The following is a 25,391-nucleotide window of genomic DNA, read 5'->3' on the forward strand; positions in this document are numbered from 1 at the left end:
ACCACTCATCTTTCGATATTTATGAACACGTGCGGAAATACATACACCTGGGAATATAAAAATGACTAAACTTTGCAATTTTACAAAGATAATTAATAAAATCTTCCTTGGTCAAAAGTATTAATTACTGGAACACTCAAAAAAAAAAGCGAAATATGAATTATTAAATTGATAAGAAATCGGTTTAAAATTAATGAATTTGGAAATGTATAGATTTTGTTAGTAGGTAAAAATAAAGTACAGTGATTTATAAACAAGTCTCACAGCTGTCCTAATTTATCTGGAGAAGTTCCTCACTAGGGATACTTCTCGGATTTTATGTAGTTTTTTTCTAATTATCCACTTTATTTTATTTTACTAATGCAGGTCTATTGTTGACTCAATTATCAGACTTCTCAATTGAAGGAGTTAGTAGAAGTAGATTTCCTTTCAGAAACGCGTAATTTTTCATCCCGCAAAAAAAAAAAAGCAGACAACCGGGCTGGAAGAACACACATGTAATTAACGCACATAATATACTGTTCTCAGTTGCTTTGGTCATAATTCAAAACACCATGAACCAACCATTATTTGATTAAATTTAAAAAAAAAAATCAAATAAATCATATGATTTCAATGATTTTTTTTAAAATTGAGATATAATTATCTTCTCATTTGTCATATTTATAGAATTTGTTTGGGTATCTCTTAATTTTTATTCACGTCTACCATGGAACACTGCAATACAGTGATATTTTGAAATAACATTTCCTACAAATGAAATAATGTTGGATCATCAGTATCCTTTATTTCTATATAATGCCAGCATATATGGCAAAATCCTAAGTGGTTAAGAAATGAATGTATAAATTAAAACAAAAAAGACGCTTCTTCAAATCTAAATTGCACAACAACAGATCGTACAGAACATATTACAGATCCTCCATCCCAGCGATGAAGCTGCTAAAACTTGCTGAGAGGAGGAGGAATGTTTCATACCGAAGATAAAAGATAACGATGTAAATTATATATAGAAATAGGGGATATTAAAGATCCAACTTTATTTCAAAGCTGAATAATGTGGAAACCTTGAAAGTTTCGAAATTTTGACCAGAAAGCTTATGAGAATATAATCCTCGACATCGCAGTTGCCTTAGCTTGAACTATTTAAAGGACACAAGCGCTGCCAGGCTTCCGTATATTCGCCTTTTATCCGTGCATGTGATAAAGGATTCACTGGCCTGACAGCTGTTTCGAATTTGGTTCTCTTCAGACCAGCAGAAACCTTAAGAGAGCAAAAACTTTCATTCAATACCAAAACAATCTTATGTCAGAAAGTTGTATTTTTCATAAATGAACTCTCGGTCGTGCGTAGTAGTAATTATCCAAAAAAGAGCCATAAAGCTTCATTTCGGCAGAAGTAAATTACTGTGTATAGAAATAGGGGATATTTTGAGTAATGCAAGTTAAGCAACTCCGATGCCGATGATTATATTCTCATGAGCACTCTGGTCAAAATTTCGGAACTTTCAAAGTTTCCACATATATTCGGCTTTGAAATAATGTTGAATCTTCAGTCTATATAATGCTAGCATATATGGCAAAATCCTAAATGGTTGTATAAATTAAAACAAAAAAGACGCTTCTTCAAATCTAAATCGTACAACAACAGATCGTACAGAACGTGTTACAGATTCTCTGTCCCAGTGATGAAGCTGCTAAAACTTGCTGAGAGGAGGGGGGGGGAATGTTTTATACCGAAGATAAAAGATAACGTTCATTATATGCTTATACAGAGTAATTTTAGACACAGTTAATATATTATAACAGACTTACTGGAAAAGTATGGGGATATTTCTGGCTGCCCTTTCTCTCCCCCCCGTTATATTTAAAATTAAATCAATCTTCTATCGCATGCATACTATGCTGACAGTTAAATTTTTCCATATATTTTATTTATCTTCCCTCATTATTGTTCCTATCCATATCTACGTGTATCAGGTCTGCACTGCACTGAAAGAAAATTTGGAAAAAGATTTCTTTTCACTTTCTGTTAAGGAATCTGTTTAAATTATTTGCTCAGATGGATATGTTAATAGAAATAGGGACTAGATTTTGCAAGACCAGTGGAAGTTCTAATCGAATTTGTAATACTCTGGATCTATATTATTTTGAAAATCACCGGAGAGAAATGTGAGAAAGGCTGATAGCAAACACAATATCTGAATACGATAATTAAGTTTTCTATATTTTATATTTAACAACTCTTTTACGGTATCATTGTACAGTTCACTTCATTCTTATGTTTATTTTTTGTACTAGTAATCCTAACGAAGCTACCAGATGTGAGTAATGAAACTTGTTGGCTATATTTCATTAATTTGTGTTTATTATAGCAAAATAAATCAGTTATTTTCACAAAATGAAATAAAATGGTCAAAAAAAAGTCTTCAACTTGACATTTAAAATTATTAAAAGAAAGTATTATTATACTTTTTTTTTTTTTTGAAAGTTAAATGTTTCGGCTATCTAGAATAGAATAATGCGCGTATATTCGCCTCATGAGAACCATTGCTTCGAAACAGCTATCAGCCAATCAAAAATCACTAATAAAAGAAGAATATATGCTCTTCTACGCCGAGTTAGTGTTTTAAGTACCAAAGCAATTAATACTGAAATTATATTCTCGTAAGGGATCACTCGTGGAACTTTAAAAAACAAAAAAGAGACAAGTATGTTGTCTATTTGGTTATTTAAAATAACAATGAATATTTATTCTCATTTTCTTTTAATAATTGGATATCATTTGTTTTCCAACAGAAAATACCGGCATCACGTATAAAAACTGCTCCATCTTAGACTCCATCTTTTCCATGTCTTTTCCATGAAGAGACGCTATGTAATCGATTATGCCACGAAGCTATCGGAAAAGGGAGGGGGGGGATTAAACAATTTCTTATTTTTTGGAACAGTAACCTAATGTAAAATCTCATTTTGTTAGTTTTTTTTTTCAATTTTTTTTACAAAAATAAAATAAAATTGCTTTGAAAGATAAAACAAGTTATGAAAATACTTAGTTACATATTCAAGAAATATTTTAGACGTTCTATTATTATTCACAAATTCTAAGCCCAGGTAGTGTAGTCTGAAAGACCGTATACTGCTTAAAAATACTTGAGACGAATAGTATTCGGGATATATGAAAAACTCTTCTACATCATTTTTCAATCGAGAGAATCAAATCTCACAAGGTAGTAATTTTTTTTTTCACCCTCCTAGGAACTATGATGTCCCCTCACGCAAAGAAACAAATCAGCTTGAGAACACACACACACACACACACACACACACACACACACACACACACACACACACACACACACACACACACACACACACACACACACACACACACACACACACACACACACCGAGAAGCATATGTAGCTTTAGTTTTCTCTGCGAGTGAACTAAAGTCTGTTTTTCAACTACAAATTATTATGAAACAAATGTAATGAATAAGATAAATCTCAGTAATATATGCAAGTTTTATATTTCGGTTAATTATTTAATTATAAAATTCATTATTTAATCACAAAAGCATTAATTTTTTACTTTTTTTTTCATTCCATTTTTTTTTCAGATAGTTCATATGTTTGACAATCCTGCCACTGTCGGTTTTGCAGTATTCATGTCTCTCTGGGGTAAGTAGAATCTATCTCGTATAGTAGTATTTTACAGCTAATATTTTTTCTACTGAAGATTTAATCAATAACACCACCAAATTTGAAAACTTCAAAAAAAAAAAAAAAAGAGAGAAATCGAAAAAAAAAAGAAAAAAGAAAATGAAATGCAATTGGTTTATTTACACGCAGCTAACTAAATAATGGCCATTTGAAATTAAACTTTCAGATAGTGGATATCTGAAAGGATAAGCAAATGACTAAATAATGACCAGATTCACAAATTCTAGGATGTTCAAATTTTGTTTCCCCCTCTAATATGGGATCACTGATGAAAAAGATTTCAGCTGATCATCGTGATTGCATATCGAACAGGCCAGTCTTGACATCTGCACAGCTTAATTAGCTTACTCAGAAAGCGAATAATTATGTCTTAATTGCAAACTAGAACAGCGATTTACGGACTGCATAAAGTATGTCTGAAGATGATTTTAAATTAAGGTAAGTGAATGAACACCCACTTTAATTAGTGATACTGTTTTGTCACTGAAAACACAGATGCACAAACTGACTAACGCATATTTCGTTATGGGGAAGCTCAACATACAATTTGTTCACGAGTCTATTTTTTTATTTATATGTACAAAAACACATTTGATTAAAAAGGAGGAATGTAAACGAACATTAAGATGTAAGAATGATGAGTAACATCTCTGAGATTTTTACCTATCCTTCTGATTTAAACCAAAATTGAACTATCTCGATTAGTAACGTTTGTCAAAAAGAAATGTTCGAAATTTCAAATTTTATTAAAATTCCTTCAGCCAAAATGGAGTTATTATATGTTTACAGAAACGGGTAGATAAAACAAATTAATGATGCCGTGAAAAAAATCTTTGAAACATTTTTCAAGATTTTTTTAGAAAATCATTTGGTTGTTTAGATTTATCTCTCCATATGCAAGTTATTCAAGTTATTGTGGGACTCTGGATGGATGGATGGATTTTACTGAATCTTGATATCTGGAATCCTTACAAAAATTTTCAACCCACTCCATGTTCTGTTTCGATAGGACCCTTTACAAGATCACGAAGGAAATGGGCTCGGTTGGATTGTTTGGAATTACAGTACAAGCAACTAAATCTATGATGCCAGTTACAATATATAAACAAAATTTCAAGAATGCTTACAACCTACTTGGTGATATGTGTTATTATTGAATGAAAGAACGATATTGGTATCAGCATCCGTGCTTCTCAATTTTGGAAAGACGGAAGACTGATCAACTCCTAGTCTCTCCAAAACAGACTCGATATGCCAGGACATCAACTCCGCATGCACCTGCCGCAAGTGGGCATATGGACGAATTGCTGCAGTTCCATCAGATTTGTTAGTGGTGGTGCTTGTCGCGAACATCTCATCCGACCACAATCCAAATATCCAGCTTCAAGAATTGAAATCCGATGGCAACGGCTGTGCGGGCGGGGGGGAGAACCGTTTCATTGACTTGCTTTTCAACTGACGATGAGTTAGATGATCTGATATTGCAGAGTTTTTCTTGCTGGAAAATCTGGTGCTTTATCCCCAAAAAAATGCAAACTGGCAAGAACACGCAATTAACAGACATAATACACTGGTCTTCAAATGAGTTGCTTCGACCATAGTTTTAAACTCTAAGTGAATTCATTTATTTATTCGTATGGAGTTTCCTCCCTTTTTCTCCTCCGTCTCTATTGGGGCGACTTGATCCCCTTCATGGGGGGGGGGTAAGTATTTATGGCTGTAGATCAGTGTGTTCACGGGGCCGGTTTGCCTGCTTCCGGGATGAAAAACGCCAGATAAACTGGCGGAAAAAATCCTACTGCCCTCGCCCAAGACCGTCTAACTTGGCTATGGCTGAGGAAGATCCTCCAATTCCTCACATATTTGACGGGAATCGAACCTGTGACACTCCTTCCCTAATCATATGGTTGCGAAGCGCACAGCCACTAGGCTAACCGCGCGGACAGCGAGTTCATTAAAATAAAATCACTGCAATGTTTCTGTCATATTCGTAGATGATACCTTCCATGGCGCATGTTGAAAGTGTTTGTTAAACGCATGGTAAATGGTTAACATCAATGGGTATACTCTGTTAGTAACGATAGTGCCAACTATCGTTAGTAATGATAGTATAGTACATCCATTTATGGTGCATTTGGTCGGCATTGCAAACAAACTAGACAGTGCTAAATCTTTTATGAGTATCAACTATAGAAATATTGACATATTACAAACAGGCGAAACGACAGCATAAGGATTTTATATGCATCCGATAAGCTTTCAATGTACAAATTTAAAACGAATTATTAGAATAATATAGATTTTGGTACTATTTACTTATGTTTTTATTGCAAAAGAACATTTCATTTTGATTTCAGTTTGAGGTGATTAAGACAACACAGGCTTTGCGAATTTTATAAGACTGAATTAATAGGTATCTGTTCATTTAATGAATAATCTATAACGCAATTTGTGTCCTATATTTCTGTCTAACAAATGTATTGCTGAGTACGTGCTTGCGTGTGTGTGTGTGATCCAACTACTTCCCATTTTTACACATAATTATTTTTATTGTATTTTGAAATAGCGTGCAATAAGACCAGCATTGAACCAATAATAATGAGTCAATAGGATTACAATCATAAAAGCAACAAGTAAAAAATTATCCAAGAAAATAAATAATAAAAAACAATAAACGCAGTACTACTCCCTATGATAGTAATTGAATCAAAAGTTATTTTTGCCTTATGTTCTGCAATGTGCCACATTTTTTTAATCTTTTGAATACTTTGCCTAATTGTGGCACTAAAATGGCCAGTTAAAAAAACTGAGATTACGAGACAAATTGTTATATAAGAACGAACAAAGAGACAGATAGATAGCTAAAGCAATCATATATAATTTAGGCATTTTATTGCCGTTAGTAATATATAATTTCGTATGGTTTCGAATAGTTTTTGAATAATTTTATTCCTGCAAATGATTCATTTTAAACCAAAAATAAAATGTCTCGATTAGAAACATAATCGAGAGAAATATCTGTGACAATTTCAAACCCAAATTTATTAAACGTTTAATCTGTAGAAATGGACAAATAAAACAAAGCTAATGATGGTGAGAATTTTGTGCAATGCACGAGTATACCTAAACTTTGTACGTGTGTGTGTGGGGTGGGGGGGGACTGATTAATTGTTTAGCTTTATCACTGAGTCATCTTAAGTAGTTATGTAATTAATTTGCATGTACAGTATGATTCCGAGGTCTGCTTATCTGTTTAGCGGAAGAAAGCCAGGTTTCAGTAAAAAATCTCGACTTGGAAAAAATCTTGAAGATACAAAAACTAGAAAAGTCCTCCTATTACAGTCTAAACCCATTTCTGTTAAACACAAGGGTGTTATGTCGTTGCTTTCTCTATATTTTACTGATTTATATCTTCCTTTTCTATCTTTCAATCGCTAATTCACTTCTTTAGATATCGGGCCTAATATATTTACATCTAGGATTGTTTCCTCTTCGGATACTGGCAAATTTATATTATGCTGCACCAGCCAGTATCCTATAGCAGAAAAAGATCCTTGCTCAGGGAGACAATACTAGATTCTGAGGGGTTCTTACACAATAATTTACTTTAACACGGCCTTATAGATTCAGACTGCAGTCATGACTTAAATTAATAATTATATACACATTCTAATTACTTCCCGCCAAAATAGGTTCTATTTTTATAAGTGGTAAATCGGAATCGTAATCAGGCATGACTCAGGTTTAGGTAAATAAAACATGTTTATTGGAATATCAAAGCAAAATACACTAAAGAAATTCACACATTCAATTTTAGTTTCAATGCTAAATAAGGAAGCTCGAGCTAAGAGATTAACATACTCTAAATTAAATGAAAGGTTATAAAGCATACAAAATACAGCAACTGACAATTGGGATAGATAGCAAATGATATGGTATTAAGCTAACATTCCTTTCCGCAAGCAATTCATAAGATAGTATAACAAACACTCTAATGTTATTCAGTTACTATAAATCTACAATCCTAATCTCGTTATGTTAAATCAATCACATACAACACAAAAGATCTCTTCCAAATAGTTCTTCTTGTTCTCAAAGGAGGCTAACTAATCAATTAGAGTCTGTCGACAAAGTTCTTTAGAATAATGTTCATAATTTACATTCACAAATAATTTTCTCTCTTCTAAGGAATTCTAAACACAAAATAGAGTAATTCTACTTTACCGAACTTTTTCTGACGTCTTTCAGCACCGCGTGTACACCTGGTTACCTCTTGTCTATTGGCTGTCCTTACGCCAGCGTAGGGGCTACGCTATCTTCATAATTACTGCCGATCACGGAACTCGATTTTTGCGTCTCAGGAAACATCTCTATTCCTTTCGATGGGACTTCTCTGAGAGGGCTCGATTCTGCTAGGCTGGAAATTTCACCTTCAGCTTTGCGTGGAATTCTACAGCATTCTCAGGAAAACTCGTCGTCCGACATCATAGCACTGACGCTTTATCCCCCCTCCCCCTTACTCGAACCACCCGCTAACTTCCGAGCCAGGAACGATTAAAACGAAAAGACAAGAGATAGTCGATACGGCGTTCATCCCCTTATATTCTTCGATCGAGCGCTCCCCCTTTTTGAGTCCATTTTGCACACGACCTATATCTTTCCTCCCCTTGGGTTCATCCCTTGCTCTCTCCTTTGCTGTTATGCTCTTGTATTCACGGAATTCGTGTCGACGTACATTCCGCGTTAACCACTGCCTTCGGCATTACGCTGGACATACCCTCTATGAATTGTTACTTTAATATCTATCTGGTGACTCAAATTCATTCTATACAGCTAAAGTGAGGCTTAAATAATATTAACAAATTCCTCTTTTAAGATATTCTCTAACTCGATCTTGGTATGATCGCAATAGATTAAATACATGGCACATAAAATTAATGTCATTTTATACATATGTGAAGAAGTTTCACTTTAATTTCAACTGATGTACAGGTATTTCTCTTTGTCTGTGTAGTTTAGTATGTTAGACTCTGAATGAATGATTTCTTTGCAAGATCCCTTCATTCAGGATCTAACAAGGGAAAAACATACTATCTAGGAAACTGTGCTTTAATGTATTGGTCATGATCTGGGATATCTTCTCCCCTTCCTCATTAAAAAGAAAAGCTGCTTTTTTATTTGTTGCTTGTATTAAAATCTGTAATTTGACATATAACTTAACCAGTTATTAAAAAATAAAACAAAAACTAGAAATGTGATGAAGAAGATCATTGTGTTAAACAAATAAAAAGATTTAACTGTTCTTTATTAATTTAATAATATTAAAGTATTCATGCATTTTTCAGTAAATTGCTATTTATATAGGGTAAATACAATCCTTTTCTGACAGCCACCCTGTTCATGGAGTTTTGGAAGAGAAAGCAAGCTACGCTAGCTTGGGAATGGAACTTAGCAGATCTTGATCATGACTTGGTATGGAATTCCATATATGACAGATTTATTTAAATAAATTACATTTCTTTTGGATATTTTTGCATTTTGTATAGATATCTAATTATACTGGAATAAGAAATTAGAACGTTTATCCTTTTCCTCTTGATAACAGCTGTTTCTTATCCATTTTTAGCACTGAAAGGATAATTACCTACAAAATTTCTATCACATCAGGATATCTAGGAATTAAAAGATTTTTTGTTTTCTTACTATATTACCATAATCCTTAAGAATGTATTAATGTGTGCACTGCTACTCTTCATGCAAGAGAGTTTCAGGCATTTTCAATACATTAATAAGTCAAAAATATGTTTTATATAATTTAATTTACTCAAAAAAAATAATAATAATTACAAATTTCCACTTTTTTATGACATTGAGTAGAATAAAGATTAGATAATCCTGGTGAAGGATTATCTAATCCTTTTGAATAAGCCGGTTTTTCATCCCGCAAGCTAACCAACTAGAGAATACACGCATTGAGAAACATAGTAAGATCTACATAGAATTAACTACCCTGGTCAGAGCATTAAATAATTTCCATAAAGCCAAATTACTTATGGCCAGGCCATTGGACTTATTCTGCAGGAAGAAGATGAGGAATGTTAGTATTTTATATAAGTGGGTCATTACGCGGAATAACACACTATAACTTCAATTTCTTTTATTTTTTTAGATTCCTTATTTCTTCTCTCTCTCTCTCTCGGCGGGTGAGAGAAAATATTGAGGACTGGGCTGGATTTAAACTTTAGATACATACACATATAATTAATTACATAATAAAAATTGAAGTTTTAGTATTGCATATATAACCACGTTGGTAACATTATACTAACACGTGGTTTCACAAAACTCACTACACTACTGTCCTGAGTAGACTTTCCTCTAAATGTCGATAAATGGACACATATATTTTGGCCAATGCCATCCCAAGTAATGTTCTAACTCTTCCTGATGTTACTGTATAGGATTCAGATCGAAACTCTGTACTAGATAGTCTAACTCTTATATTTCATCAACCCATGTCCCTACAACTTTTGCAGCATGAGTGAATTATCATATTGCTTCCACAGAACTACACAGCGTAACCAACCCAATGTCCAGTAATGTCCGGTTTCCGGACACTACAACAAGAGGTCGTAATCCAAGAGGTCGTATACTACATCACTGAGAACGAATTTAAAGATTGGATGATACATTTCGCATATCTGAAATGATTGCTAAATAATGTTCCCTTGGCACCCGCCATATTCAAATTCATCCATCTGATGAGAAGAGTGTGTGTGTGTGTGTGTGTGTGTGTGTGTGTGTGTGTGTGTGTGTGTGTGTGTGTGTGTGTGTGTGCGTGCGTGTGTGTGCGCGCGTGCGTGTGTGTGTGTGTGTGTGTGTGTGTGTGTGTGTGTGTGTGTGTGTGTGTGTGTGTGTGTGTGTGTGTGTGTGTGTGTGTGTGTGTGTGTGTGTCGTGATTCACCACTCTACATCGCCTTAACAACGGTCTATTCTCCATGCAAAGAAGGCTACACCATTCAGACTGAACTAGGGGATTGTTTGCCTTTTCAGCAGCCTTTCATGGAAACCAAGACTACTGAATTCAGGGAGTTATATTCTAAACAGATCCCTAGTTGTGGACAGCCAGATTCCAAGAGAATCCACTGATTCACAAAGTAAAACACCATTTTTTTACCCCTTTCCGTCAGTTTACATTGTCTGTCTGAGGATTTCTTTCAGCATTACATTTCCATCTTTTAATGACGTCGGCCACTGTTCTCTAATGTTTTAATTGTGCTGCAGCCATAATAACTGCTTGATAACCCCATGACTGATATCATAACATATGATAACCGGAGGTTGGATAACTGAACTACGTCATATTTCTAGTATTCTGAGCAACTACAGTCATTTACCTTGCGTTCTTGTGGTCATATTTTGCCGTGTCTCGTAGTTTGTCACTTGTATGCAGTATTCGAGAAAAAGCGGGCTCATAATTTTACGATTTTCCTTAAGAGGGATTTACAAAACATCTCTTATAATGCTGTTGCAACTATACAATATATTAACAATGTCAAAATTTGAAAACATTGCCGAATGACAAGTGCTTGTATAGTTGTGTGGAAATCACGTCAGCATCATTAGAGCTAGGCTGTCCGAAGAAATACTATGTTAGGTTCCATCCTAATCGCACTGAAGGAACTTTTCTAAGCCTGTCTTCGGACGAGGAAAAAAAAAATCAAATAATTAAAAATAAATAAAAATCTCCCGTGGAGGTTTTTTCCCTAGAAAATCGATTTATTAACATCTCCCCCCCCCCCCCCTCTCTCTCTTTCTCTCTCTCACACACATATAATTAATGAATTAATTATGTTTTCAATGTGGATGTCCGCTGATTTTGTGATTCGTACTGGCGGAAATAATAATTTGTTGAAAATCCCTTTTTCTGAGCATTAAGAAACACACATACTAATACAGAACGCACCAACGTGCTCTTCACCAAACTCGCCTAAGATGTAAAACTAACAGTGTGATTTCCATGTTTTCCAAGTTGATGATGATCACACTACTACTGCTACTACTACTTTAGGAGTCCGTTTCCGCAGCATGTACTGTGTTGATTAACACCAAAGACTTATATCGTTAAGAAATATAGAAATGAAACGAATAATAAATAGAATAATCGTGCTTCTTCTTCTTCTTCTTCTGAAAAGTTTTCAAAGTAAACAGAAAACTGTGGGCATAGTGATCTCCACTTTTCTAGCAGTCAAAAGAAATTGGTGATTTGAATATTCAGTTTCACGATTTCTGTGAGCGATAAACTTTACAGCCTAAGGAAATGTTATTTCACAACAAAGAAAAATATTGTGACATAGTTAGGTGAGAAATGATAAAAATATTCAAACTTATTATGGCTTGCAATGGAAATGATGCATATGATCCTGAAGGCATTTTCTCCAAAGCTGTACAAATTCCTACCAATACCTAGTTTCTATTTATCTCTTAACTTAGAAAATATCCTCAAATATCACTGAACCGATATTATTTTTGAATTGATTTTTCAATCATTCAATAAGTAAAAGCAGCGTTGGCAGTTCTAAGCAGCTGTTTATTAAAGTAAATGAAAATCTTTCATACAGAATACGCCTACACTATGCAGGAAGAACTTTTAAAAATAAGTTTTAGTAAGCTGCTTTAAGGGCAGAGATTGTCAAACTTAAATCTGCAACCATAATTAATTTAGAAATGTTAAAATACGCCAGTTACAATAAAGTTACCATGGAAATAATCAAAACGTTATTTACTGGTATCACATATGGATGGAGAAGGAGGCCATTTCTTCTGGGAAAGCTTTTTCCCAGTAGTTAGGACATTAAGGATAAATGCCGCAAAACTGCCACAATATAGGTACAGAGGAGCTGTCCAAAAAGACTACATACGATGCTTTATTTTTGAATGATGCACTGCAGAGGATATCATTCTCCGCTATCTAACACAATGTGTTATGGGCACGTGTAAATATAATCTTCACGTCTACTCAATCGGTGTCCTTTGGTTGGAAAAACTCACGTTTGAATTCGCCTAGGACGCGAAAAACTTTTGTAAGAATTTTTTTAAACTGAAGACATGTTAGCCAGTCTCATACAGAAGAAGAAGAAGAAGAAGAAGAAGAAGAAGAAGAAGAAGAAGAAGAAGAAGGGTTCTCTTACTGGAAAGTTGGGGTTTTTCATCCCAAAAAAACAACGAACACACTCAGTCAACAGCATACTTTGGACTCAAAGCCTTAGTTATTTTGGCCAAAATCCAAACAAACAAACAAAAAGACAATCTTTTTACTGTAAATGCCACTCACCTGAAAACTCATTACATCGGACGAACCACCATCACACTGCAAAGAAAAAAAATTATATATATATATACGACCTTTGCAGTTTTGGTGTTGTGTATTATGAGATGCACTCCAGTTGACTGTACAACACCAACTGGAGAACACATTGAACACAATTATGGACAACCTTATTGACTTATGGAGCTCTAATTTCATGTTTTTAAGGATTCCTTTTGGAAGGAAGGGGGAAGATCTATTTGTTGAATACCACATTAGTAATTTGCCTCTGCATGCTGCAGCAAGCTATGTTTGAATCGTTGAAACCAACCAAAGTTGTGAAGCTGTTATTATCATAAATGTCGTGAAAAGACGGAAGATTTTTTATTGTTTTCAGTTACTTCCAAACTTTCACTTACTTTTCACTCAGTGTTGACAGACATACGCAGGCTTCTGTGGCTTAGTTGGGATTGACCAAAGTAACTAAAGACTACGGTTTTATGTATGATTATTTCTCGCAAAAATGTAAATACTAATGCAGATGCAAATACTAAACTATTTACAAACGTCCATGAAACTTCTGTTTCAGTTCTGAAACACAGAGCGTTGTATAAATTAAGCAGAACAGGATATGCATCAGTGTTTAGAAACTTGCTTAGAACTGATGCGTGTCCTATAAGGCTAGGTTTATGTTCTGATCCAAAAGACGATCACATTATTTTAAAATGAAACTGTTGCATCTTTCGTCACAATCGAAAGACAAATCCTGTGATTGGTAATATAAATATTGCATTAGCAAAAATTGACATTTGATAACTGAAATATGTATGTAAATGTTGAATAACATTAATTTTACTTTATATAGGAACTGGTAAGACCAGAATACGAAAGTAAAGTAACCGCGTACCGACTGAATCCCATATCAATGGTATGTACGTGAAATTATATAATCGTGGTTCATTCATCTTTTGCACGAAGTTGCCTGTAAGTCACCATGTTGTGGTTATTTTGATGCTAAAAATAGCCACAGCGAGTTCACGCTTAAATCACAGTCATTCCTAATGAAAGGCGCACTTGCATTTCACTTTTCACTGCATGAAAAAGCTTCAAGCATCAATATTCACAGAAATAAGACAAGACTCTCTTTTTTTATTTTTTTTTATTTAATATTATTATTATTTACTGAATAGCCCATTATTCTAAAAATAACTTTAGAGTAAACATAAAATAAATATTAAACAAAATAAAAATTACTCTAAAAATAAAAAATGAAATACAGTTGCTTTATATCCTGATTATTACATAGCTTACTTTATAGATTGTTAGTATTCGTGGAAAGTGCGAATGCATTTCAACATCCATGTAGGAGTTTGGGGAGGATACAGTAAATTATTTCATCCACGGAAACTGCAACTAGTTAACATATATTTAAAGAACTTATTTCTCTGTAATCCGGGTGTTCTACAGAATAACACGCTGCACACTTGAACGACGTAGAATGTATTTCTAAATATTGCATCTCCACCATTAGTACACTTGCTCTCAGCATTGGATATTTTGAACATCGAAGGGACACTGCATTGATGATATTTTTTTTTCTCTACTTTCTTAGGTAGAATAATGATTTCACTCCTCAGCTCAAAATGTTTATGTTGATATCCACTGAAATAATTCTTATAGCTCTGGAGTCGTTTATTCCTCGCACAGTTTATTCCTCACAATCGTTTATTCACATACGGAATATGGTTTATTCCATATCACTTATAAAAACGTGCTTACGTGAGTACTAATTGTACTCACGTAAGCCCGTTTTTTCCATAAGTATAGCAAGACTATCCAAGATAAGTCAAGAATGTCATAAGTAGGTTTCTTTGAATTCTTTTTCATTTTTTCCTAAATTAAAACCGAAAACAGACGCAAACAAATTAATAACTAATCCAAAAATGATTTTAAAAAGGGCCAAAAACAGGAATTTTCATGCCCAAGTGCATTATCTAAAATTTGAATTTAAACGAACTGGTGGTAACTCTATCCAATCACGCGCAAACACCCCTTTTTTACGTGGTTCAAATAGTGCAACTAATATTAACATAACCTAAAAACAAAGGACATGTAGGAAATGTATAAAAACGTGGAGACAAGAAGTCTAAATTTTTACACTCGTACAATTACTAGCGTAGATGATCCAGGTTAACTTCTTCCTATCATAGAAAATTGTATTGACGTTGCAATATTTTCTGTGGGGTATTTTCTTTTCTTTTTTTTTTTTTGGATAGAAAGAGTTTAGAAGAATAACAATCGACTTGGAATACCGAAACCTCGTCCTATAGGATTGCTTCGATTACACTCAAAACGCTTGTTTAAAATGCTGCACCTATTTTTCGTCGCTTTTTCATGCGGTCCTATTCCGATGTCACTGGCTCAGTATCAAGAAAGCCTATATGTTGACCAATGAATTAGCTTTTGCTACCATTTCTTACTAGCAAATTCTTGCCGATATAGAGACTGCCAATGCTGATTCATAAAAGGTTACAAGCTTTTGATTAACGTTTCCTCATGTTGTTATCTATCATTATCTTTCGATATTGGATCACTTACCAGTTTCCTTGCTATCGGCATACCGTACTGGCTGTAGGACGGCGTTTCATTGGCCAACTTCAAGATAATACAAGAATATTTTATAGCTCCTCTTACACTCACTCTCCTTCCTTACAGAAAAAAGAACTCATCTATAAATAGCCGCAGATCCAGGTACATAATTTTGCAGATGAGAGTACAATATGTTCCTCTTTTTCATTAAAAAACCTTGAACTATGTAAATCCAAAATTTACAGAATATTTTCCTGGACCTTACTAAATACTGATCCTTTTCTATTTTCGAGGTTCAGCATCACTATCTTTATCATATCAATATCTTTCATTAAATGGTGACTCCAAATTAGTATACTATAAGCTAAATGAAGCGTAACTTTTGTTTTTACAAGATAACACACACACACACACACACACACACACACACACACACACACACACACACACACACACACACACACACACACACACACACACACACACAAATTAGAAATGAAGCTTTAACTTATCATATTAGAGCTAGATCAGTAAAATGTCAAGCTACTTTCATACATTAGGATTTAAAATAATGTGGGAAAAACACGAAAATAGGTTAACAAGCAGATGAATAGTGTGTGTGTGCATTGAATTAAGAATAAACTCTGGATTACACATGAGAAATTTCTTCAATTTTTAACTTACTAAGAGCATCCATGACAGAACACACCTAATATCTATCTGTACCACATCGATTTCTGTCACGGAAGTTAATTTGGTTTTATATAATAATCTACGCGAAGTTTTAAAATATCAATTTTCTTTTTTCCCGCTCTATTTTCTTTTTCTAGGCACTGGAACCATATCTTCCATTCTGGAATAAAATTGGCCGACTTCTAAGTGTTAACGCTGCAGTACTGTTTATCGTAAGTATAGTTATTAGCAAAAATTCAGTTTTTATAAATGCTTCTAGAGTCCGAAATTAGTTTTTAAATAACTGCTTTTACCTGGTTGTTTCCACCTGAAATTTTAGGCCTCTCTTCTCAAGGAATAACTAAGTCATAAACCCTAAGCGCATCTGCTTCTTCCGTCCTTGGAGCCACTAACGGAAATAAGGTGGCACATCAATAACAGTAGCTGTCTAATCCGATAATGAGCCTGCCAGATGCAATTGCAGACTGATTTTTGTGGGGTAATGAAAGCTAGAATTCGCGAAGTGTAGAACAGTCCTTATCTGCTTGTCCAATTTTATTTAACAGTATTCTCGTTGTATCAAGGCACAGATATTCCATGCGTAAGATTTTGAATGCAAATTCATTCTAATTTGGTGTGCTTTTCAAAATGAATAAACATCGATTAATGTCGTTATGAGTTTCTCTCATACATGTTCTCATAAACATGTGCGAGAAATACTCAAAAAAGTCTTTGCTATCATGATGGTTTATGTCCATTTTATGCCTACATGGAAACCGTTCCCTGGAACAGTTAGAAGTTCTAATTACTTTTTTCTTTTCTTTTCTTTGTTTGTTTACGGCAGGAGCAACTAAGGCTATTAGTTTCGTTTGAATTCTAGTACACTTCTTCAAGATGGCGACAAGAAATTTAAAAAAATAAAATAAAATATATAAAAACCTAAACCGATATTACATTGACCGGATTTTTCAAAAAGCAAGTTACGGTATTAGTAATACAGAATATTTAAAATAACTAACAATGTTGCATGTGCGCGATTTACGTTGTGATGACCAGAGAATGATGCGAAGCATAGCATGTCGGAGATCTGCTTGCTCCAAGTTTTGGATGAAAAAAAAAAAAAAAAAAACATCTTCCCTGTTACACTGATTTGGGTATTCCTTCGTCAGAACATTCAAAGAATCATCATAAATTTTAAAAAAGATGAATCAGTACAGTAAATGTACCCATACATGCAGTGGTGGAGCTAGAGCTTTTGTCGCCCTAGGCGGTCCCTGAGTTTGCCGCCCCTCTCAATACACACCAAAAATATTACAAAAAGTCAAAACGACGTATAGGGAAATAAATTAAAACACTATATTTATTTTTGAAGTAAAAATTTAATTTCAATATTCTAAAATGTTATTTTTCGTGCTTTTCTGTTAGCAAAATCGTCGATGACATTGGCGAAGTCTACTTCATTCGTGCTTTTCTGTTAGCAAAATCGTCGATGACATTGGCGAAGTCTACTTCATAGTAATGTAGGTAATTCTTAATCAATTTTATTTAGAAAAACTCCTCTCACAACTAGCAACACTTACAGCAATTGTGAGGAAAATTCGCAGTAGTATTACAATATTTGAAAATGAGTTCTCGAGACTGTATTTTAGAATTAACTGCGAAAGTTCAAAAAGGTTCAAAGTGCCTCCCGGGGCGGATCGTCCCCCTCCGCAGCCCCCCTCCCCCACCACCACCACCTAGCTACGCCTCTGCATACATGGTTCTATAGGTTGATTAACCAACTTCTCTTGTATGGGCTCAGGATTAAAAAAAAATGTACTACAGTATATTCTCCAAGTTTTTTTAGTATTAATATAGGGTTGCAAATTTTTTTTTTTTTTTCAAATTATGAACTATTATCCACAACTTTGTGTGTGGGGGGAGGGGGGTTATGTGATTACTAGTAACCGCAGCATCGTCCCCATGCCGTCTATGCAAATAAATAAATAAAAATGACAGAAAGAAAAATAAGAAAGGAAAAGAAGAGCGGAGAATGGTCAAACAGTCTGATGAATAGTTGGCATAATGGTTGAATGGTGATTGTTGCATTTCAAGTTGGCTACATAAGAACGCACAGATTGGCGAGTAGGACTTTCCTACGAAAGTAAAATTCCGGAATTATTCTCGATTCTGCAGTGTATATATAGAATATTTTTATTCCATACAGAATTCGCTTTTAAGAAAAATCGATAGATTTTGCAGAGAAAACACGCCGATGATAGAGTACACGATAACTTTTCTATCCTCAGCCTATAGCTCATGATGATTTAAAATTTCTTCCTTCTCCCCCAATCCTATAAAGGGCTATGTCCTGATGCCGCTTACTCCAAGGTATGCCTGAAATTTAAAAATATACATCTGCAGGTAATGCCAATATTGCAGAATGTGGAAGAAAGTTGGCAAGAATAATTTGTGATAACGACAATATCAGCTTGTTGCATCCACTACTGAGTAAAACCTCTCCTACGTTTCTCCACTCTTCTCTTTCTCTCTCTCTCTCAAAGGCATCACATCAAGGATGTTTCCTGTTGTTCCTGCGATCTTATTTCTCCACTATATCCTCTAGATCCTATAGAAATAAATATGTGAATCCAAACCCATATTTATTTCTCTTTCTGTTTACCTAGATACCCCAATTCTGCTTGAACGGTTTGGTTTTCTGAATGACATCAACATCTTTATGATATTTATAATAACATAATCATTTGCGACAATACAGGTCGGTGGTATCTTCAAAAGATGTTCAACATATTTAACCATTTGCTTCACCCCCTTTCCAGTCAAAGAGAAAATATACTTCCCTATTCTAGGTATAGAAACTAATTCGTACATATCACTAAGGTGGAGATAGGTTTATAGTTTGTTGAATTTAAGGAAAGTCTTATTCTAAAATGACTTCGCGAGGCGATTTATAATGTGCAATTCTTAATTTATAAAAAACCTTAATTCTGCTTGAACGGTTTGGTTTTCTGAATGACATCAACATCTTTATGATATTTATAATAACATAATCATTTGCGACAATACAGGTCGGTGGTATCTTCAAAAGATGTTCAACATATTTAACCATTTGCTTCACCCCCTCTCCAGTCAAAGAGAAAATATACTTCCCTATTCTAGGTATAGAAACTAATTTGTACATATCACTAAGGTGGAGATAGGTTTATAGTTTGTTGAATTTAAGGAAAGTCTTATTCTAAAATGACTTCGCGAGGCGATTTATAATATGCAATTCTTAATTTATAAAAAACCTTAACAAAAATATCAATGTAAGAAAGAAAAAGTTATTTTTTTTAAAAATTGAAATAAATGAAAAGAAAAATATAGTATTATGTTCGATTTATTTTCATCAATTGAAATAGCTGCTTACTTACATAGAGATAAATTGTATGTGGTGCTATACAAAACGATTGCGTAAACAAAAAAAAAAGGGGGGGGGGAACAGGTTTCTAACAATAGAAGTTCTACTTCCTGTAACACAAAGGCAGGAGTGTAGTAACGACGGTGGCAAGCATTACGACAATAGCCTTTCTTAGGTGAAGATCAAAGTCCCCTTGTACGTCTGTGACCTTGAGAACTTAAGCATATAATGAACGATAAAGAATTACTTTTTATGAAACCTGATGGTGGGGGAATATAGTGAGTTTTAATAGTGTCATTGCTCCAAAATTAAGAAAACAGCAATGGCAATAAGGCTATAACACATTAAACAGATATGCAGTTTTTTTTAGAGCTGAGTAGGAAAATTCAAATTCAAACCTCTTATATATATATATATATATATATATATATATATATATATATATATATATATATATATATATATATATATATATATATATATATATATATATATATATAGTATATCAGTGGAGGCGTGTGCCCATTATTTCGGTTGGGTGTGCTGCAAAATTTCACGTCAATTTGACCATATGCATGGGCGTGCGTCAGTAGAAAATTTTCCAGGAAGGCAAAGCTTGAAGACAAATAATTACATCAACAAATTTTTATAATTATTGATTTAATTAAATAATTACATCAATAGACGTCTTTTAGGGTTTTTTTTATGTAATTATTTGTCGATATAAACTATAAATACAATTTCATTTTGCATTGATTTTAATGATCTTTAATTCTTGGGGGGGAAGGTATTCAGAATTAATAGTTTTTTAGTATAATTTCATATTTAAAAAAATTGACTGGCATATTTTATTAAAAATCAACTAATTCATTAATCCTAAATTAAATTATTCAGTTTAAATAAAAAAAAATTGACCGGCATATTTTATTAAAAATCTACTAATTAATTCATCCTAAATTAAATTATTTCAGCAAAAAAATTATAAAACTAACAAGTAAAATAATATTAAATTACATCTACCTTTTAAAAATGTATATTCCTGTTTAAATTTGTCTCACTATAAATTTACAATTCACACTTAACTCAGTGACTCACTAGACACAGAGGGAAACTAACCGATCACTGTTCACAAATCAGAAAAAGATGAACCAAAAACAGGAACACTTGTTTTATTGCAGCAATAAAACATGTGTTCTATGGTTACTCCGTGGGCCGAAACAGGCCAACCCATAATAAAATTTTAAGACAGAGAGTGTAAGATTACATATCTAAATCAATTTTAAGATTATAATTTGTGGAATTTTTTAATCGATCCCGGGGGAAGTTCTCCGTCCCCCGGCGGACGCCCATGACCGTGCGATTGTAATTTTATCGATGTAAGAAAGTTTTGAGAGGGGCATAGCACATCAGCGCTCATCTTAATTGGTCCAATGCATTTAATTGCAGTATAACTTTGAATACTTCTGCGTAGAGTGGGGGAACAATCTGTTTTAGGATTTATTAGAAAACAACAATGGAGATTGCTATATTTGGTTGGTATATTTGAAATACTCAAAGATGAAAATATGTGAACCATCATTTATAAAACATGTAAGAATAGGAAAGAATAAGTGTGAGTAGAAACACTTTCATTAATGGTAAACGAATTATTAATAATTATCATTTGTGATATGTGTGTTCTATAAGTTGCTGGGTAGAGCGAATAGCACGGTCCTATAAAGTCTAAACATGAACAAGTAAATTTATGATGGCATAATTAAAAAAAAAACTTATGAAGAGAGAGAATATTGCAGGAATAAATATGGCTTGATGGAGCAGCAAATCATCTCGTAAAATTTGTTGCACATGTTATGTGTATTTCTCTGGTTTGTATATATTTCGCTCCGCTTTCCAAGAATTTTAAAAATTTTGTTTACTGAGACGCAGTATACATAACATCCAATCATTATCGAAATTATCCACACTTTCAGGAATCCTAAATTCATTAGTTTTTTTTTTTTTTTTTTTTTTTTTAGTATCAGCAGTTCGTCTGTCTTATCAATCTCACATATGCTGGCATTTTTGTTGTAGATCAATTACGTCTTATAATACACAGAATATTCATTTTTTATTCAGGAATAGATATTTTTACTGTCTGTTGTTTCCGAAGACTAGAATAAAAATGTCTCTATATACCATTAAAAAAGCTTTGCAACCTCAACAGATGCTATACTTTCAAGCAAAAGAAAAAAAAAACAATTAGCATTTTTCTCCTAACATCCACTTCAAATTTTCAGTTCCAGAAAACATGTATAACAACTGTTTGTAAGTAATACAGCCATCGATTACATAAAGCGCTCAACTCATGACAAGTGACAACTTCAATTAGATTGGTTGATACAATAACCAATCACAGTCGCTAGGTGAGCTCAAAATGTTAGCTCACCCGGCCCGCGCCTTCTCAGCGGGTTAAAAATATTAGAAAGCTAAGAATTTCACCGCTGCGTCCTCTTTACATCTTTTCGAAGGGCTCAAAGGTGTATGCATTTGAAAGCACACCCTGGCTATTAATGCGAATGTGACGCAATGTTTACGCGGCGAAAAGTGCCCTCTTCATGAAGCACTAATGCTTTATTACCTTCGTGAAGAGGACAATGAAGGATTAGTATATTGTGTTCAATTTTAAGTGTGTAAACAATTGGGGGAGTCTTTAACAGGAATAAATGCAAAAATATAATATCGGTGATACTGATATTTCGTGGATGAGCACCGCACACCCGGAATATTCGCCCCTTGGTATTTGGGATCTTTACTAAATTTGTCAAAGAGTCTTAATTGTAGTTTAAATTAGACCATTTTTTATCCAAAAATTGGACAAACCGATTCGAAGTTATTATAAAAATATGTTACATGTTGCATTTTCTATGGATTAGTCTTCATTATCAATTAAATGAACTAGAATTTTAAAAAGAACTTTGAAGCAGACAAACTGGAGATGCTCAGAATACTAGAAAATCTCAATGCGAATTTTTCCACAGGATTAGCTGGGATGTCTCCCCCTCCCAAGAATAAGCAGTTATTGTGATCAAAGGATAACGGATATTCTTTTAATGCAGTTTAATGTAAAATTATTCACTTTGGAATGAAAAGGTTTCAGTCTGCGTATTCTATTGATGCTGGAAATTGATGAGACCAGGGATCTGGGTTTTATGATTGATAGGTAACTAAAGTTCAGAGATCATATTGCAAATATTGGCAAAAACAGCTCAGAAGATCACTTGGATGCTCCCAAATACGTTGACTAGTAGGGACAAAAAACAACAACAACATTATTCCTTTTTATAAGTCTGATACGTCCACATCTGGAATACTGTGCTCAAATTTGTTCACCTGGGTTTGTTGGTGGTATGGAGGTGGTTGAAAGGATCCAGAGGAAGGTAACCAAGATGGTTTCGGGCCTGTGGAATGTTAATATTCTGGATAAAGAGATGTTGAAGATTTGTAGCTTACAAAAAACTGTCAAATGCAAGGAAGAGAGGTGACGTAATAGAAACATTCAAGTTGGTGAAAGGCTTTATATAATGAAAGTGAGAGAAAGCATTCATTATATGGCAGGTGGGGGATAGAACACGTCATCATTGGAAGTTGAATAACGCTTCAGTTAGCAAGGATATGAGGTCTAAATTATTTGCTACCAGGGTGACGAATGAGTGGAATGGATTGCCTGCAGCTGTTGCTAGTTCTTCGTCAGGGAATTTTAAGGAGAGGTATGATAGGTTGCTGTGTGAATAATGATTAGTTTCTACCTTCCATGGTGAAATTCTGGTTGATTGTGGGTGGTATGATAGGCATATTGTGAACAATTCTCCGGGCCTCCTGCGACGAGTCTTTATACTCCATGAAGATGCCCGTTAATAATAATAATAATAATAATAACAATTTCGTAATTACTATAGAATGATATAATTAGGTGTGTTTCGCCTTAGTGCAGCTTTCAGTTTCTTAATTTAGAACCCAAGGTAAATGCACACTTTCCTAGCTCTCGTTGGAGGTATTGCAATAGGATGATTATACTGCACCACATGCGAGATAGTTACACCTTTTCGAAACATTGAATAGCAGGGAAAGGAAGACTGGTTGGTTTCATTACCGCTTGGGGGACAACAACATCACGCACAGTAGGCACTCTTAATGACAACCGTCTCGTACCAAATCGACGAGTTGGAAACCTGGATACAAGAGGCACATTGCGGAGTGAGGAATCGTGGCGGATTTTCCAATAGGTGCAAAAAGGTACGCTCATAGACACCTCGAGATTTAAATAGAGTGGCAATACGATTTTTTTCAGCTTCTGAGCAGTCTACTTTCAGCAGGATCCCAGAGACATTTAGATCAGTTCCTAAATTTAGCTTAGACCCACTAACCCCCCCCCCTCCACACACACACACACACACACACACTGAGAAGTTTTGCGATGCGACAGTCACACACAGGCCACTTACACTAAGTGCTTCGAATGTATGAGTAGCGAAACTTGTTGAATATTTCCTTAGTTTGTGTCTATTGCAACAATAAATACAGTAATATAAAAAAAATCTTGACGTATAGTATTCAATAAGTATGGCAGTAATCGGGGGGGGGGGAATGATCAATTTTTTGCTCCTATACATAAACTTTCACTACTACGATTGTTACTGGGTGACATAATCAACCAGTCGATTAATTCATTCGATAAACAATGCAAATACTAGTTGTATTGCGATTTAACCTTTGTACTGTAGACTGAGTGTATTTATTATTTGCAACATAAAAGTTTGCGAAACTTCTAATCGTTTTTCATTTTCGACTGAATATAACATTGTTTAATTCAAAACTAAGAGAATATTAAAAAAAAAAAAAAGATCTCAGGTAAGGAATTTCAGATGCAGATACAGAAACAGACAAAACGAAAGTTTCTTAAGCATTATTACTCGTTGGAACTTAATCAAATGACATTTATTAACAAATTTTGTTTTTCTCTAGCATAAGCGCTAAGGGAAAAAACGGAGAAACCTTTAGTAAAAAAAATATAATACATCTTCATATAATATAATAATCATTACAGTATACAGGACCGTTGTTAGTGTATATGCCGCTTATAGGTAAACGCTGTTTTGAAGCCTAAGTCCGAGAAAATATGTAAAATTAAAATAAAGTAAAACAAAACTGTGTTTTTATGGTTGAGATACAACCATAGTTGCTGAATTATGAAGACCCTGAGGTTATATTTCATAACCTAATGATTATTTATGATTATGATGCTTTTTTATTCTTGGCCCCACATCTGTTTTGTTTAGGCTCCACGTATGCTAAATCCGCCGCTAGTTAGCACAGAAGACTGCATTGTCTAATAATTAAGGGGATACAAATCCCTTTTTGTTCAACTGCCAGTAAGCAAAACTCTAAGATCGAGAACTACGAATCTATGAGTTTCATATATACCGAAAAACTATCGGCGAATCCAAGTGTAAATGACCACTTGGTAGTACAACACCAAGGCAACTCGAAGCAAAGGTGGAGCAAGATCCCTCACTATCCTTGATATTTTCTCATAATGTAAAAACACAGCCCCTAGGGGATGTAATACTGTAATTACATTATGAGGAATAATGTAATTACTCATAATTAATTCCTCATAATGTAATGACAGTATTACATCTCCTAGGAGCTGTGTTTTTAC

The 25,391-nt window shown here is 34.1% G+C and overlaps 2 protein-coding genes across 9 annotated transcripts in view; one reads left to right on the forward strand and one right to left on the reverse strand.

Annotated features, from left to right (window-relative positions):
- LOC150104068 (USP6 N-terminal-like protein) overlaps positions 1-25,391 on the reverse strand; it is a 615,889-nt gene that overhangs the window by 545,447 nt on the left and 45,051 nt on the right. The gene's annotated exons all lie outside the window — the stretch shown is intronic.
- Positions 1-25,391, forward strand: part of LOC150104069 (anoctamin-4) — a 201,312-nt gene that overhangs the window by 94,171 nt on the left and 81,750 nt on the right. The window contains exons 12-15 of the mRNA XM_090396392.1: positions 3,623-3,683; positions 9,115-9,197; positions 13,898-13,960; positions 16,452-16,526. Of these exons, the coding sequence (XP_090252518.1) occupies positions 3,623-3,683; positions 9,115-9,197; positions 13,898-13,960; positions 16,452-16,526 (282 nt within the window). The remainder of the gene's footprint in view (positions 1-3,622; positions 3,684-9,114; positions 9,198-13,897; positions 13,961-16,451; positions 16,527-25,391) is intronic.

The sequence above is a fragment of the Typopeltis vanoorti genome, chromosome 8 (assembly GCF_054136105.1).
Source record: "Typopeltis vanoorti isolate ZY-2024b chromosome 8, IOZ_Tvanoo_1.0, whole genome shotgun sequence".
NCBI classification, from domain to species: Eukaryota; Metazoa; Arthropoda; class Arachnida; order Uropygi; family Thelyphonidae; genus Typopeltis; species Typopeltis vanoorti.